We start from the raw sequence: 16,023 nt of genomic DNA, 5'->3' as shown, positions 1-16,023 counted from the left end.
TGATGTTGAAAATTCATCTTTGGATCACAGGAATTAATTATATTATATTAAAATAGAAAACGTTTATTTTAAATTTAATATTTCACAATATTATTGTTTAAAATAATATTCAGTATTTTTATCAAATAGATAGGCTACAGCCTTGATGAGCATAAGAAACTTCTTTAAAAAACTTGACTGATTTGAAACTTTTGAAAGGCAGTGTATGTACCTGTACATCATTTAGTTACATCAAGGGTCAAATCAAATATAGCACATTAAAGTTAAAAGTTACACACTTTTTTGTGTGTGCGCTGTACAGGGGTAAAAGATGAATGTTTTTGCTCAGGTGCCCAAAATGGCCGCTCAATGGAGAAAAGTTTAAAAAAAAATAAAAAAACATAGATCAAAAAACCATCAAATACACCATCAAATTTTGCTTTTAGCTTTTGCTTTTTAGCTCTTGCTTTAAGTCATGCTTTTAGTCATCACTTTTAGCGTTGAGCGTTAACATGAGGGTGAGTAATTAATGACAGGATTTTCATTTTTGGATTAACTATCCCTTTAAGACTATTCTTAAGAATAGAAAGAAACGTTTTATGCATATGGGTCCTGGGGCTGTATTCACAAAATATCTTAAGGCTAAAAGTAGCTCCTAACTTACAGATTTAGAAGAAACTCTTAAAAATAATGGGCCTCCTAAATAGTCCACAAAGCGTTTTAATACTAAAAACAGCTCCTAAATCTGTGAAAAGTTAGGGACGGTGGCGGACTGGCCATCTGGAGCACTCTGATTTTTCTGGGGCCGCTGCATAAATATATATAAAGAATGAATTATAGTAAGTGTATGTAGTCTTTATCCCTCAATCATCAAATACGAATGACCCGGGGGTCAGCAGCAGCTCAAATGTGCTTCTCAATGTCATAAAGATTTCTGTTCACAGAAGCTGAGCTGTGCAGCACTTGATGAGAGCTGAAGTAAGATGTGAGCAGCTAAACATGACGAGACAATTCTGCACTATTTGCCAACTGTTTATGATGAATAAAAAAAGGTGAAACGACAAAAATTTTCAGGGATGCAAACTACTACTGACCTTTTTGCATTTCTCAGATTTTAATGCTTTTCACGTTATTTTTCACAATGTACATAGAAACATTAATGCAGCAGTTTTCACCAGACATGAGATAAGAGTGAATGTTCGTGTATTTCTATCCAGGCTTTCTTCTGTCAGTTGTGCGTCTAAAAATATATTTAAAAAAAATAAAATATCGTTCTCAAACTTACTCTATAACACTGTAAATCTGAAGACCTTTGCTTTCAATGCCACTATTAGGAAAGTGATATATATTATAATAAAAATATAATTTACTAATTAGTTTACAATCACATACATTATTTTATAGACACACTGGCGGTCAAACATTTGACATAATTTTTAATTACTTATTTTTTGAGAGAAGGCTGAATGCATTTGATAAAAATATAGTAAAAACAATAATATTATGAAATATTATACATTAAATTCTGGTTTTCTATTAAAGATATATTAAATGTAATTTATTCCTGTGATCAAAGCTGAACTTTTTATTAGTCATTACTCCAGTCTTCAGTTTCACATGATCCTTCAGAAATTATTGTAAAATACTGATTAACTTAAAACAGTCCACATTCTGCACTACATTCCAAGTCTTCTAGACCAGAGTAGAACATTGTGTCATACAGCATTCAACTTTAGGAAAATTAAACTGTCCATCTATGTAAAAATTCTACAAAATTGTTTACTATGTGAGCTACCTGTATCTGTACCTATATTTGCCTTATACACCATGAAAGACAATTAGAAATTAGAAAAAAAGATAGCATTTTTATTTCTGTATTGTGTTACACTGTTATGTCAGTAATGGGTGTTAATTGCTCAGTGCATAATGAGCAGGTGTGTTTATGGAGTGGTGTGTTTTGAACCGGGTGTGGAGGGCCGATCTGTGCCCGAAGGTCCAGGGCCACATTTTAGCCTCAGTCCTCCCCTGGTTACAGGTTATCTAGAGAACTACTTAGTCACTAAAACCAAATTCACAAACCAACATAAAATGTCAGTTTCAGGCAATCCTCCTCAGAACAAAACATTTGAGAATCATTTCACGATAATTTCCTTTTAATTTAATTATGTTCTTCTTTACATGTACAAGCTGGGCAAGAAGTAATCCATAGCGAGCCTTTATAGATATTTTAATTATTTATTTGATAAATTAGATATTTTGTATTCTTTATTAATAAGCTAGTGTTTTCTGAGTCATTGTCTGCTGCAGTGTTGAAGTTAATGATGCTGACTTGTCATCTCTGCAGTACAGTGACGTGCCTTTAGGGAGAAATACACCTTTCATACGATTACATCACCAGAGAGTATCTGTTCAATTTGAATTAGTTTGTTTATCTGTGAGACAATTTTTCATTTTTGTGAAGCGCTCCAGTTCACGGTGACAGAGACAGCAGAAAGCACATCCTGTTTGTTTTCTTTATTTTACAAAACCACAATGTTTAGTTAATATTGTGAGTGCACACAAATAAAAGTAGAATGATGCATTACACTGATCTGTGAGTAAAAATGACGACAGATTTTATGTTTCCACAGTTATCAGGAGAAATGCCAGAGATCTACTACTGTGTGCTAAAAGCTTCTGCACAAACACGCAATAGTGCACTTTTATCCAGGTTAACACTAGAGAGTGTGGCTATTAAAAGCTGCTACAACTTACAGATTTTAATTTACAAATGATCATCTGATTTTTTTCTAAACTTCAATTGTGTTCATTTGAAGGCCAAAATTCATATAGATGTGGGATGACACGAGAGTGAGTAAATGACAGAATTTTCATGTTTGGGTGAATAATATATATTATATAACATATTATTATAATATATAATTGTTTCATTGGAGCTTAATACCGAATATGATCTTACCTCAGTTTCTCCAGTTTACAGTGAGGATCCTTTAGTCCATCAGAGACCATCTTCACTCCTGCATCTCCTACATTATTCCTAGACAGATCCAGTTCTCTCAGCTGTGAGGAGTTTGATCTCAGAGCTGAACTCAGAGCAGCACAACCTTCAGCTGTGACGCCACACTTATACAACCTGCAGAACAACACACTCTTCACTCTCAGTTCAGCAGAAACAATCACACAAACACAGACTAGTGTTGTTTTTGGTGGCCTGTTTTAATTTAAGTTTTAGTCTAGTCTTTGTGTGAAGCTGTCATTTTAGTTTTTATTAGTTTCAGTCACGTTCATACTCTTTTTAGTCTAGTCTAGATTTAGTCAACGAAAACTGTTGACATTTTAGTCTAGTTTTAGTCAACAAAAACTGATGACATTTAATCTAGCTTTTAATGAAAATTGTATTTTAGTCTCTTTTTAGTAATGCCATTCTATTTAACCCAATCAATATAGTACAAGTACCTAGTAGTATAGACGAAACCAAAATTTTCTTTTAGCCAAACCCATTTCAAACAAGGTTATCTTATTATATTGTTATCTTATTATATTATTGTGGGGCAGCTGTGGCCTATTGGTTAGAGAATTGGACTTGTATCCCGAAGGTCACAGGTTCAAGTCTCGGTGCTGGCAGGAGTTGTAAGTGGGAGGAAGTGAATGAACAGCGCTCTCTTCAACCCTCAATACCCTTGAGCAAGGCACTGAACCCCCAGTTGCTCCCCGGGCGCTGGATATAGTTGCCCACTGCTCCGGGTGTGTGTTCACGGCGTGTTCACTTCTCACTGCTGTGTGTGTGCACTTGGATGGGTTAAATGCAGAGCACCAATTCCGAGTATGGCAAATGTCACGACTTTCACTTACACTTACTTTCACTTACACTTCACTTATATTATTGTTACCTTATAGACTCAAGAATACATCCATTCCAGACACGGAAGATGCTCTGATTTGATTTTACAACATTAATTTTACCAACCAAACATGTCAGAAGTACACACACATACATTTAAATAAACAAAAAAAAAAAAATAAAAATAAAAAAATCAGCAAATATTTCTCCCAAAGAGGAACCCCGGCTGGCCGACAATCAGCCCTTTCTCTGTCGAGGTTGATTTATACCCGACGCATCTGCAAGTTCACTTGGGTGAGCACGGAAAATATGACATCATCACGGTGTTGCTGGAAATTCACTTTGAGTGTACGCAAACTCATTTCGCATGGCTCAGTGCACAGCATTTTTTTGTAACTTTCGGCATTACTCCACATCTGAACATGCATGAGTTCAGGGCCATTCTAGCCGAACATGCACGTCTGTGCCAGCATTTGTGTGAAACAGCAGCAGTTTAAACTCCATCAGGTGCTTTCTAACAGAAAACATTTTTATGTTTGCATAGTTTTTCCAAGGCTTCTTATTTGAAGTAGGTTTTCTTTTTAGTATTTTATTTGCTTACAGTTGTCTTGTGTTTGATGCGAAATACAGCCAATAGTTTAAGATTGTTTTAAGTTTGTACATAAAAAAAATTATTAATTCATCAACTCATTCATCACAAGACTTGTACTGGCAAATTACTTCTTCTCACCGGTGATTCCCGACGGTTTTAGAGGACAGTTACTCCTCATCCCGCACACCCACACGAAATCAAAAAAAATAGTACAATGGCAAACGCGACAAGTATAAAAGCCTCGTCCATTTAGGAAGGTGCACTCAGAGTCAGCAGACCCAGGCGAAAGTATAAATCCCACTTAACTTTGTTTGTTTTCATCTTTTTAATAATTCCGCGAGTGGGGCTTGAAGTGACGCAGCCTGCATCTGCACAGTGCGACCTGATGCAGCCCTTGAAGTGAGACACAGGAAACAGAAATACGGCAAAATAATAATAACATAACTAAACGAGATGAAATAACGTTATAACATATTGTTTAGTCTGGTTTTGGTCAACAAAAATGAAAAGACATTTTTCATAGTTTTGATTTTGTAAACCACATTTAGTCTCGTTTTTATTCATCAACAATATTGAATTACACATTTAATTATAGTCAGCATCACATGACCAGCATTTACGTTGCATCTCGTCTCATTTTCGTCACGTGATAAAGGTTCGCTGACGACGATGTTTAGTCATAATTTTTGTTGACGAAAGCAACACTAACACAGACTATGATATTAAATGCTAAATCTGTGTGTGTTACATCCCAGGAGGCATTATTATTTTGTTTCACACAACACCATTTTCATTTGAAAACAGAACATGACAATGGCATTTCCGGGGCTTGAAAACAAACTTTTGAAAACTGGTTTAAAAATGCTTTTTTCTTTTTTATTTTTTTATGATCAGATATTTCTCTTTTTAAATAAACATTAATAAATAATCAATTACATATATTTTAACTGTGACATTTTATTGTCTTATTAACTAGTAAAACTACATATTCTGAACAAGTTTGAAGCAGTGTGTTTGGTAGTTAGTTGATATTCACCTAACTGATCAACAGTTACAGGTACAAGCTAACGATGTGTATTATAAATGAACAATCATTACAGAACTGTTGCAGCTAGCAGCTTCATTTAAATGTGTGACCTGCTAAACACATATACACCTTTTTATTGTTTGAGTCACTTTTCAAAAAATTGTTGCTAGGTTCCAAGATTGAAAGAAAAGGTTCCAAGTGTACTCTAAAAAGATGCTAAGTAGCCAACATGAACACAAATTAAGAGTCTCTTACTTACAGTACAGGTCAAAAGTTTGGAAACATTACTGTTTTTAATGTTTTTGAAAGAAGTCTCTTCTGCTCATCAAGCCTGCATTTATTTGATCAAAAATACAGAAAAAAAACAGTAATATTGTGAAATATTATTACAACTTAAAATAATAGTTTCTATTTGAATATACTTTAAAAAATAATTTATTCCTGTGATGCAAAGCGGAATTTTCAGCATAATTACTCCAGCCTTCAGTGTCACATGTAACATCCAGTCTATCACATGATCATTTAGAAATCATTCTAATATTCTGATTTTATTATGAGTGTTGGAAACAGTTCTGCTGTCTAATATATTTGATGAATAAAAGGTTAAAAAAACTGCATTTATTCAAAATAAAAAAAATTCTAATAATATATATTCTAATAATATATTTTCTTTACTATCACTTTTTATCAATTTAACACATCCTTGCTGAATAAAAGTATTGATTTTATTTAAAAAAAGAAAGAAAAAAAATTACTGACCCCAAATTACTGATATATTGTTATTACAAAACATTTATATTTTAAAAACATAGCTTCTTTTTTTCTTTTTTTTCTATTTACTTTTTATTCATCAAAGTATCCTAAAAAAGTATCACATGTTCTGAAAAAATATTAAGCAGCAGAACTGTTTCCCAACTTTGATAAGAATCATCATATTAGAATGATTTCTAAAGGATCATGTGATAATGATCCTAAAAATTCAGCTTTGCATCACAGAATAAATGATAATTTAAAGTAAAATAAATTTAAAAACAATTATTTTAAATTGTAATAATATATCACAATATTACATATTTTTTCTGTATTTTTGATCAAATAAATGCAGACTTGATGAGCAGAAGAAACTTCTTTCAAAAACATTAAAAATAGTAATGTTTCCAAACTTTTGACCTGTACTGTAGATCTCTGTGAGTTCATAATGAAATATAAAGTGCATATCAATCTGAAAGTTGTGAAGCTCGTTCTGAAGCTAATGTGAAGTGAAGCAGAAGAAAATAGTCACTTCTGGCTTGAGCTTCATTATACACTTAAAAAAGGTTTAAATATTACTTAAATATTACACACAACTATTTATTTTTGCTTCAGAAGACACTGATTTATCAACTGGGGTATTTGTGAATTATAGTTGTGTTGGTTTTTAGATGGTTTTTGAAGCATAAACTCTAAGGTTACCACCAATTTGCAGTATATGGACTAAGGGGATGGATTTTTTTTTTTTTTTAACTTCATTTTGTGTTCATTTGATGGAATTAATTTATATAGATCTGTTATGACATGAGAGGGAGTAAATGATAAGATCATTTTTGTATTTTGGGCAAAGTGTCCCTGTAATGTAAATTACATGATGACAGACCGTAATATATATTGTTGTTTTAGTTGATATTAATGTATGATCTTACCTCAGTATCTCCAGTTTACAGTGAGGATCCTTCAGTGCATCAGAGATCAGCTTCACTCCTGCATCTCCTACTTTATTCCCAGTCAGATCCAGTTCTCTCAGCTGTGAGGAGTTTGATCTCAGAGCTGAACTCAGAGAAGCACAACCTTCATCTGTGATGCCACAATATCTCAACCTGCAGAACAACACACTCTTCACTCTCAGTTTATCAGAAACAATCACACAAACACAGACTATGATATTAAATGATAAATCTGTGCGTTACATCTAAGGAGGTATTATTATTATTTTATCTCATGTCTAAGGTGATGTTTACACACCATTTTCAACTAAAAACAGAAAACTTGTTATGTTTGCCCCATTTCTGGGGCTTGAAAACACAAACTTTTGAAAACTGATTTGAAAATTATTATTATTTTTTTTTTTTTGCTTTTTTATGATCAGATATTTTTCTTTTCAAATACAACAATGAATTAATGATCAATTACATATATTTGAACGTTGACATTTTATTGTCTAAATAACTAGTAAAACTACATATTCTGAACAAGTTTGAAGCAGTGTATTTGGTAGTTAGTTAATATGCACCTAACTGATCAACAGTTACCGGTACAAGCTAACGATGGTATAATAAATGAACAATCATTACTGAGCAATTGCAGCTAGCAGCTTCATTCAAATGTGTGAACTGCTAAACACATATACACCTTTTTATTGTTTGAGTCACTTTTCAAAAGTTGCCAAATAAATGTGAAAAACTACAAAATTTGTTGCTAGGTTCCAAGTTTGAAAGAAAAGGTTCCAAGTGTAGTTGGGGAAGTCGTGGCCTAGTGGTTAGAGAGTTTAACTCCTAACCCTAAGGTTGTGGGTTCGAGTCTTGGGCTGGCAATACCACGACCAAACCCCCAACTGCTCCCCAGGCGCCGCAGCATGAATGGCTGCCCACTGGTCTGGGTGTGTGTGTGTTCACTGCTGGGTGTGTGCACCTTGGATGGGTTAAATGCAGAGCACGAATTCTGAGTATGGGTCACCATACTTGGCTGTATGTTACGTCACGTCACGTCTAAAAAGATGCTAAGTTGGCAACACAAACACAAATTAAGAGTGTCTTAATTAGATCTCTGTGAGTTCATATAATGAAATATAAAGTGCATATTATTCTTAAAGTTGTGAAGCTCGTTCTGAAGCTGATGTGAAGTGAAGCAGAAGAAAAGAGTCACTTCTGGCTTGAGCGTCATTATACGTCACAAGTAAGTCTCAAGTCTTAACCTTCAAGTCTCAAGCAAGTCCAAGTCAATTTTTGTGAGAATCAAGCAAGTCAAGCCAAGTCACTGCTTTTGTCAAGCAATTCAAGTCAAGTCATAGCTTGGGTCAAGCAAGTCACTGTCAAGTCATACAAATGATTGATGATTTAACTGAATTTATATATTAAAATAACTTAAAACTACAGTATATATGGACTATGGGAGTTTTATTTGCAACAAAACAGAATTGCAATATGCATTTCTACTCAAAAAGTGTCCACATACAGCGGAGTTGTTAATACAATAAAATCTAAAATAACTAAATAAATACAAATTAAAACTACGTAGCCTAAGATGTAAATGTAACTGAAATTAGTCCAACATAAAAGCATGAAAAGTATTTAGGTAGAGCCATTTAAATATGCCTCAAACATTGAAGAAAACCATGAAAACGTATTAAACAATTCACGTAAAATGGTTTCAAAGCCACCAAATGGCATTTTTCAAACAGACATCACCTTTATGGGACATCAACACATCATTAAAGGGATACTCCACCCCAAAATAAAAATTTTGTCATTAATCACTTACCCCATGTCGTTCCAAACCTGTAAATGCTTCATTCATCTTTGGAACACAATTTAAGATATTTTGGATTAAAACCGGGAGGCTTGTGACTGTCCCATAGACTGCCAAATAAAATACACTGTCAAGGTCCAGGAAAGTTTGAATACTCCATCTGCCATCAGTAGTTCAACCGTAACATTATGAAGTGGCGAGAATACTTTTTGTACACAAAGAAAACAAAAATAACAACTTTATTCAACAAGTCATTCTCCTCTGTCTCTCCACTTCAGTGTGTCTCTCCGTGTCAGCCAACACTGCACTGATGAGCTGTTTTCTTTCAAATCAAAATGTAAATACACGCAGAAAACATATCCTTGTGGTACGGCTGAAACAGAAGAGCATACGCAGTTTGAGTTCAGCTCACATTCTCCAAAATGGTGCTACAGTGATGTGGAGAGACACAGAGGAGACAAATTGTTGAATAAAGTTGTTATTTTTGTTTTCTTCGTGTACAAAAAGTATTCTCTTCCCTTCATAAAGTTACGGTTGAAACACTGATGGCAGATGGAGTATTCTGACTATGCTTTTCATACTTTTCTGGACCTTGACACTGTTATGTATTTGGCAGTGAATGGGACAGTGTGTGTGTGTGTGTGTGTGTGGGGGAGGGAGAGAGAGAGAGAGAGAGAGAGAGAGAGGTGATTTGAGTGAGTATGATTTATTAATATTTGTGAGTGAATGTGTGTGCACACGTGTATGTGTGCATGGTTGTGTTTGCAAGTTTTTTTTTTTTTTTTTTGTTAGGGTTATGGTTGGGTTCACAACTGTATGATTTTTTTTTCCTTTATGCATCCCCATAAATTATCCATAGGCTTTTCACTCAAAGAGTAACACTGAAGACCAATTATTAGACAATGTATTGTACACATGCTACTGCCAAAAAAAGCTGACATTTACTTATAAACAGTGAATAACCATTTACAATGCATTCCACTTGCAAAAAATGCATCTGATACTGCTCACAAACTGTATTTTAATGCAGCCAAGTTCTCAATAAAACTGTTTTCACTGGTATATTTTTTTGTTTCTGTTGTAAGACGGGATGAATATGAAATAGAGACTGAAAGTGGCCCATTAAGACTACCAGCTCTCTGTTAGATGTTAATCTGCACAAAAATCCTGATTCATAATCATGACGTCGTCTAATGAAATCAAATACACATAAGATAAAGACAATGACTGTCCTGTTATTTCGGCTATATTTGCATGTAAAATAGACTTAGAAGTGACAGAATATCTTGTTTAACCTAAAGCGCTGCTCCTCTCAGCCGCTGGCTGAAAAGATCAGACGCAGAGAGAGGTGTGCGCGCACTGGTAAAGAGAGACCTCACGCTCGTGCAACAGTACTGGAGAGTCTCAGAAACTAAATAAGGTTTGTCCAAGAAGTCGCTAGGAGTTTTTTTTTATTTTTTGGAAAAAAGTCGCTAAATCTATTGACAAAGTCACTAAGTTGGCAACACTGTGCACACTTGAGAAGTCATGGCCTAGTGGTTAGAGAGTTTGACTCCTAACCAAATCAAGTCATCTAGGTCAAGTCAGGTCAAGTCAAGTCGACTGAGGTGCCCTTGAGCAAGGCACCATACCCCCCAAATGCTCCCCGGGCGCCGCAGCATAAATGGCTGCCCACTGCTCCGGATGTGTGTTCACGGTGTGTGTGTGTGTTTACTGCTGTGTGTGTGCACTTTGGATGGGTTAAATGCAGAGGACGATTCTGAGTATGGGTCACCATACTTGGCTGTATGTCAAGTCACTTTCACTTTCACTCTGCTTGCCTGCTGCGTCAGTTGGTTAGGTTGCAGTGCGTTCAAAAACAAACAGATATTTATTGAACGAAAGACAATAAGACAATAAATATGTTAAATGACTTGTAGTTTTTCAAGTAATTTAACTCAAGTCCAAGTCAAGTCTAATGAATACCAAGTCTAAGTCAAGTCAAGTCTTTTATGAATATTTGTCAAGCAAGTCTCAAGTCCTAAAATTTGTGACTTAAGTCTCACTCGAGTCAAGTCATCTATTATAATTATGTTTAATCATTTTAGACACATGATTTTACTAAAGGCTACAAGGATAATGATAACTGAGTTTATTAAATTCATAAACTATTACCTCTCTATTTCCAGTTTGCAACATTTAAGATAATTCTCATGCTTAAGAATCTGTTATCTTGACAAACAATTTATATTACTACTGCCCACTGACTTGGTATTAAACCTATATTATTATCCAATTTATGAGCCTTAAAACATGTTAAAATGCACACATTTAGTTTAAGAAAATCTCAACTTTCTCTGGGGAACATGCCCACGAAACCCCCTATCAATCAAATTTTTGGGACCTCTGTATTTGTAAAAACCTGCACATGGGCCTGTTGCCACAGTGTATGCCATTTATGCCTTAAACAATGTTAATGTTCATGTTAAGTATGTTAAAGATATAAATATTTTAAAATACATTACCTTCCTTAGTATTGTTGCAATGTAGGAATATTGGTTTAAGCAACACAAGTTTGTACAGTGCATTGTGTTGTACACTTCTTACACACAGCAGGCTTTCAAGAAAAAAAAAATAGAAAAGTAATGGGGGCCTGTACCCCAGTAGAGTTTTAGCTCTAGCAACGCCCCTGAACACAACTTTATTTTTTTGCTTTAGAAGACACTGATTTATCAACTGGGGTCTTTGTGGATTATAGTTGTGTTGGTTTTTAGATGGTTTTTGAAGCATAAACTTAGATCACAACACACACTCACAATATATACACAGAGAGAGATGGATTTTTTATTTTTTTTAAACTTGATGGAATGAATTTATATAGATCTGTTATGACATGAGAGTTATTAAATAAGATGATCTTTATATTTTGGGCGAAGTGTGCCTTTAATGTAAATTACATGATGACAGCACCTAATATAATTGTTTCAGCTGAAATTAATGTATGATCTTACCTCAGTTTCTCCAGTTTACAGTGAGGATCCTTCAGTGCATCAGAGATCAGCTTCACTCCTGCATCTCCTACATTATTCTCAGACAGATTCAGTTTTCTCAGCTGTGAGGAGTTTGATCTCAGTGCTGAACTCAGAGCAGCACAACCTTCAGCTGTGACGCTACAACCTTTCAACCTGCAGAACAACACACTCTTCACTCTCTCTGTTTATATAAAGTTTAACAGCACAACAAATTCACAAATACATAAGTTTACAGACTAACACACAGGAAAAGTTCACTATATCAGAAGATTAGAGATATTCTCACTGGAAGAGCAATAGATGAGGTTTCACAGACATTCACAGAAAACAAAAGTGACAGACATTCAAAACCCAATCCTTGAAATTAACTTCTTAATCTCAAATTCACTGTTAATATGAGTAGAGACACCCAAAACAGTGTCTAAACAGTGTCTAATCTGTTAAAATTAATACTACCATTGACAACGGAGACAAGAAAAACACAGGACTAGATTAACACACATTTGAAGATTAGACTCAGTGCTACTTACTCTGCTGATCTGGAGGCTTCAACGACAGGCAAGAGCTTCAGAAGAAGTTTATCAGGTGTCATGTGGTTTTGGTTTTGCTCTCTGCTTATGTATTTACTCAAATCAAATTTATCCAACTGCTCTGAGGTCAAAAAAATGAAGACAATAGCTGACCACTGTGTCGAGGACAGTCTAGCGCTTGACAGTTCTCCAGATCTGAGATACTCCTGGACTTCACTGACGAGAGACTGATCACCGAGTTCATTTAAACAGTGGAACAGATTGATGGATTTCTCTGGTGAGCGATTCATTCTTATTCTTGTTTTAATGTACTCAATCGTTTTCTCTTCTCTGTACAAGATGTTTGCAGTGTGTGTCAGGAGATATTTCAGGAGCGTGTGATTGGACTCCAGCGAGAGACCCAGAAGAAATCTGAGGAAAAGGTCCAGATGTCCATTCTTACTCTGTAAAGCCTTGTCCACGGCTCTCTGATGCAGGTCAGATATTGTGTGACATGTGAACTCATGTGCATGTTTTGAGCTGAGCTTTTCATTGAGCACATCCCTCTTGTCCAGCAGGAATGAAAGCAGCACATATAGAGCTGCGAGATGCTCCTGAATGCTCAGATGAACAAAGCAGAACACTTTTCCCTGATACAAGCCCAACTCCTCTCTGAAGATCTGAGTGCACAATCCTGAGTACACTGATGCTTCAGTCTCATCAATGCCACACTCTCTCAGGTCTTCCCCATAGAAGATCAGGTTTCCTTTCACAAGCTGCTGGAAAGACAGTTTCCCCAGTTTGAGGATCATGTCTTCATCCTTCACTTTCTTCTCATAGTCCTTCTCATGTTTGATGTTGGTCTGAATGATCAGGAAGTGTGTGTACATTTGAGTGAGAGTCTTGGGAATCTCTCCACTCTCTGCTTCACTCATCATCTTCTCCAGAACAGTAGCTGAGATCCAGCAGAAGACAGGGATGTGGCACATGATGAAGAGGCTCCTTGATGACTTCAGGTGTGAGATGATCCTGTTGGCCAGACTCTGATCTCTGATTCTCTTCCTGAAGTATTCCTCCTTCTGTGGATCATTAAAGCCTCGTACCTCAGTCACTCGATGGATGCACTCAGAGGGGACGAGATCAGCTGCTGCTGGTCTGGAGGTGATCCAGATGAGAGCAGAGGGAAGCAGATTCCCCACAATTAGGTTCGTCAGCAGAACGTCCACTGATGTCTCTTTGGTCACATCCTGTAGAGTCTCATTGCTGTCAAAGTTTAAGGAAAGACGGCACTCGTCCAGACCATCAAAGATGAACAACATTTTATATTCATCACTGGATATTTCTAATTCTTTGGTTTCAGGGATGAAGACCTGCAGAAGACCTAAAAGACTGAGTGTTTTGTCCTTCATCAAGTTGAGTTCTCTGAAAGGAAGTGGAAATATGACCTGGAGGTCCTGATTCTCTTTCCCTTCAGCCCAGTCCAGGATGAACTTCTGCACAGAGACTGTTTTTCCAATGCCAGCAACTCCCTTTGTCAGCACAGTTCTGATAGGTTTGTCTTGTCCAGGTAAAGGTCTGAAGATGTCACTGCATTTGATCGGTGTCTCCTCTGTTGCTGCTCTCCTGGACTGTGTCTCAATCTGTCTCACCTCGTGCTCATTATTGATCTCTCCACTCTCACTCTCTGTGATGCAGAGCTCTGTGTAAATCTCATTCAGCAGTGTTGGGTTTCCCTGCGTCGCTGTTCCCTCACACAGACACTCAAACTTCTTCATCAGATTTGATCTAAATAACTTGAGGGGTTCAGCAGGGTCATGTTAAAATTAAAATAAAAAGATTATTAGAATTTATTGTATATTCATATTTGATAATATATGCATACTTTATATAGTATGTATATGATGACAACATATTTGTTTAAAGCGATCTTCCTTTAGTTTAGGACATATGAGTCAAATTCTGCTTCTGGAGGGCCAGTGTCCTGCATAGTGTAGCTCCAACCAGCTCCAAAACACCTGCCTGGATGTTTCTAGTAATCCTAAGTCCTTTAGGTTATTAATTAGCTAGTTCAGGTGTGTTTAATTACAGTTGGAGCTAAACTGCAGGACAGGGCCCTCCAAGAAACTTCTGACACCCATGGTTTAGGTCAGCGGTAGGTAGCAAATATATGCAACACAAAAACTAGGCAAAAATACTAACCCAGGCTCATTGGAAATACGTGCTTGTGGTGACATTTCTGCAACGCTTATTATACATCTTTAAGGTTTTAAAGTGAAATCTCCAATGAATGGTGCTAAAATGAGTGTTCAGTATATGAATGTGGCCTGGTTAGGCACGTATTGCTCCATTTTTATTATGTTGCTTCAGGAGGGGGACATTGCCTAAAGCATTTACCTGAACCCAAGATCAGATTGACCCCAGATGTGTCCACTAAAGTTACGCAGAGGATCCACTGACTGGTCACTCTTCTTGGACACACAGCTGGATTCTGGCAGGTTTGATCTGTGCATTGACGTTAAACAATAAATGAATGGAATTCACATATTCTTATATTCATCACCTTTGTAATGACTGATTGCTCTAGGAAACTCAAATATTTAATTAACATGTTTTATTCTGTTGGAGACAAAGTGCAAGTGTTACAGCCCACATATTGGAGCTGTTATTTAAAACCTTCATTCTGAAATGCACTGCAGGCTTTGAAGACCCATTACAGCAATAAATTTGAACAAACAGATGAAATAAGATAAGCACTTTAGTATAGTGATTACCTTAACCCAAGATCAGTGTGTCCACTAAACTCAGGTGGATGATCCATTGACCAGTCACTCTTCATGGACACACAGCTGAGTTCTGGTCTGTGCATTGAAGATGAACACAACAATATTATCCACACACGTTTATTTCTACAGCTATGTTTGATCAATTCTGGTCTGAGACTTTCATTTTGAAGTTTTTCAATTGCTGGTGTATCTAAGTTCCTGTTTGCTGTGTTTATTTCCTGTTTCCATGGGTTCCTGTGTGTTCTCACTTATTTCTGTTTCACTGATTTGGTTCTTGTTTCTTGTTTAATTGAATGTCACCCTGTGTATTTACATTCCTCAGTTTAATCAGATCATTGTTGTTTATTGTCTTTGTGTAAATGCAAAGCCATTTATGTTGCATTTGTGTGCTCCTTTGTCTCCTGGGTCATCTTGTTTATTAAAATAAATACTGCAAAGATTAGGGATGTCCTGATACCACTTTTTCACTTCCGATACCGATGCCACAGCTTTGGCTATTTGCCGATTCCGATATCAATCTGATATATTATTTTATTCTTGAACTAATACTAATAATAATAATACAATTTAATGGAAGCACTTTGCTCAATTAGCCAACTAAAAACATCTCACTCACATGGAGAACAAATACTTCTCCAAGTATATAGTCCACAACAACAGTTGATTAAGAAAGACTGCCACCCTTTATTCAAACACTACAAAAATAAATTAAAATACAGGTACTTCAGTACTTAAAGCTACCAACAGGTTTAAAGTTAAAACAATTTAAACAGCAGCATG

At 35.9% G+C, this 16,023-nt stretch overlaps 2 protein-coding genes across 4 annotated transcripts in view; both read right to left on the bottom strand.

Moving 5' to 3' along the window:
* The window catches only part of LOC122135992 (lipopolysaccharide-induced tumor necrosis factor-alpha factor homolog), a 613,569-nt gene that overhangs the window by 506,210 nt on the left and 91,336 nt on the right, over positions 1-16,023 (bottom strand). The gene's annotated exons all lie outside the window — the stretch shown is intronic.
* The window catches only part of LOC109105037 (NACHT, LRR and PYD domains-containing protein 3-like), a 106,727-nt gene that overhangs the window by 86,358 nt on the left and 4,346 nt on the right, over positions 1-16,023 (bottom strand). The window contains exons 3-8 of one of the 3 annotated variants that reach the window (XM_042717353.1): positions 15,232-15,318; positions 14,855-14,962; positions 12,482-14,278; positions 11,931-12,104; positions 7,119-7,292; positions 2,939-3,112 (exon numbers count right to left, since the gene is read on the bottom strand). In XM_042717353.1, the coding sequence (XP_042573287.1) occupies positions 2,939-3,112; positions 7,119-7,292; positions 11,931-12,104; positions 12,482-14,278; positions 14,855-14,962; positions 15,232-15,318 (2,514 nt within the window). The remainder of the gene's footprint in view (positions 1-2,938; positions 3,113-7,118; positions 7,293-11,930; positions 12,105-12,481; positions 14,279-14,854; positions 14,963-15,231; positions 15,319-16,023) is intronic. The other 2 variants (XM_042717354.1, XM_042717355.1) reach the window with 2 other exon arrangements.

Source organism: Cyprinus carpio, chromosome B1, assembly GCF_018340385.1.
Source record: "Cyprinus carpio isolate SPL01 chromosome B1, ASM1834038v1, whole genome shotgun sequence".
NCBI lineage: Eukaryota > Metazoa > Chordata > Actinopteri > Cypriniformes > Cyprinidae > Cyprinus > Cyprinus carpio.
This window is presented reverse-complemented; position numbering and strand designations above follow the sequence as displayed.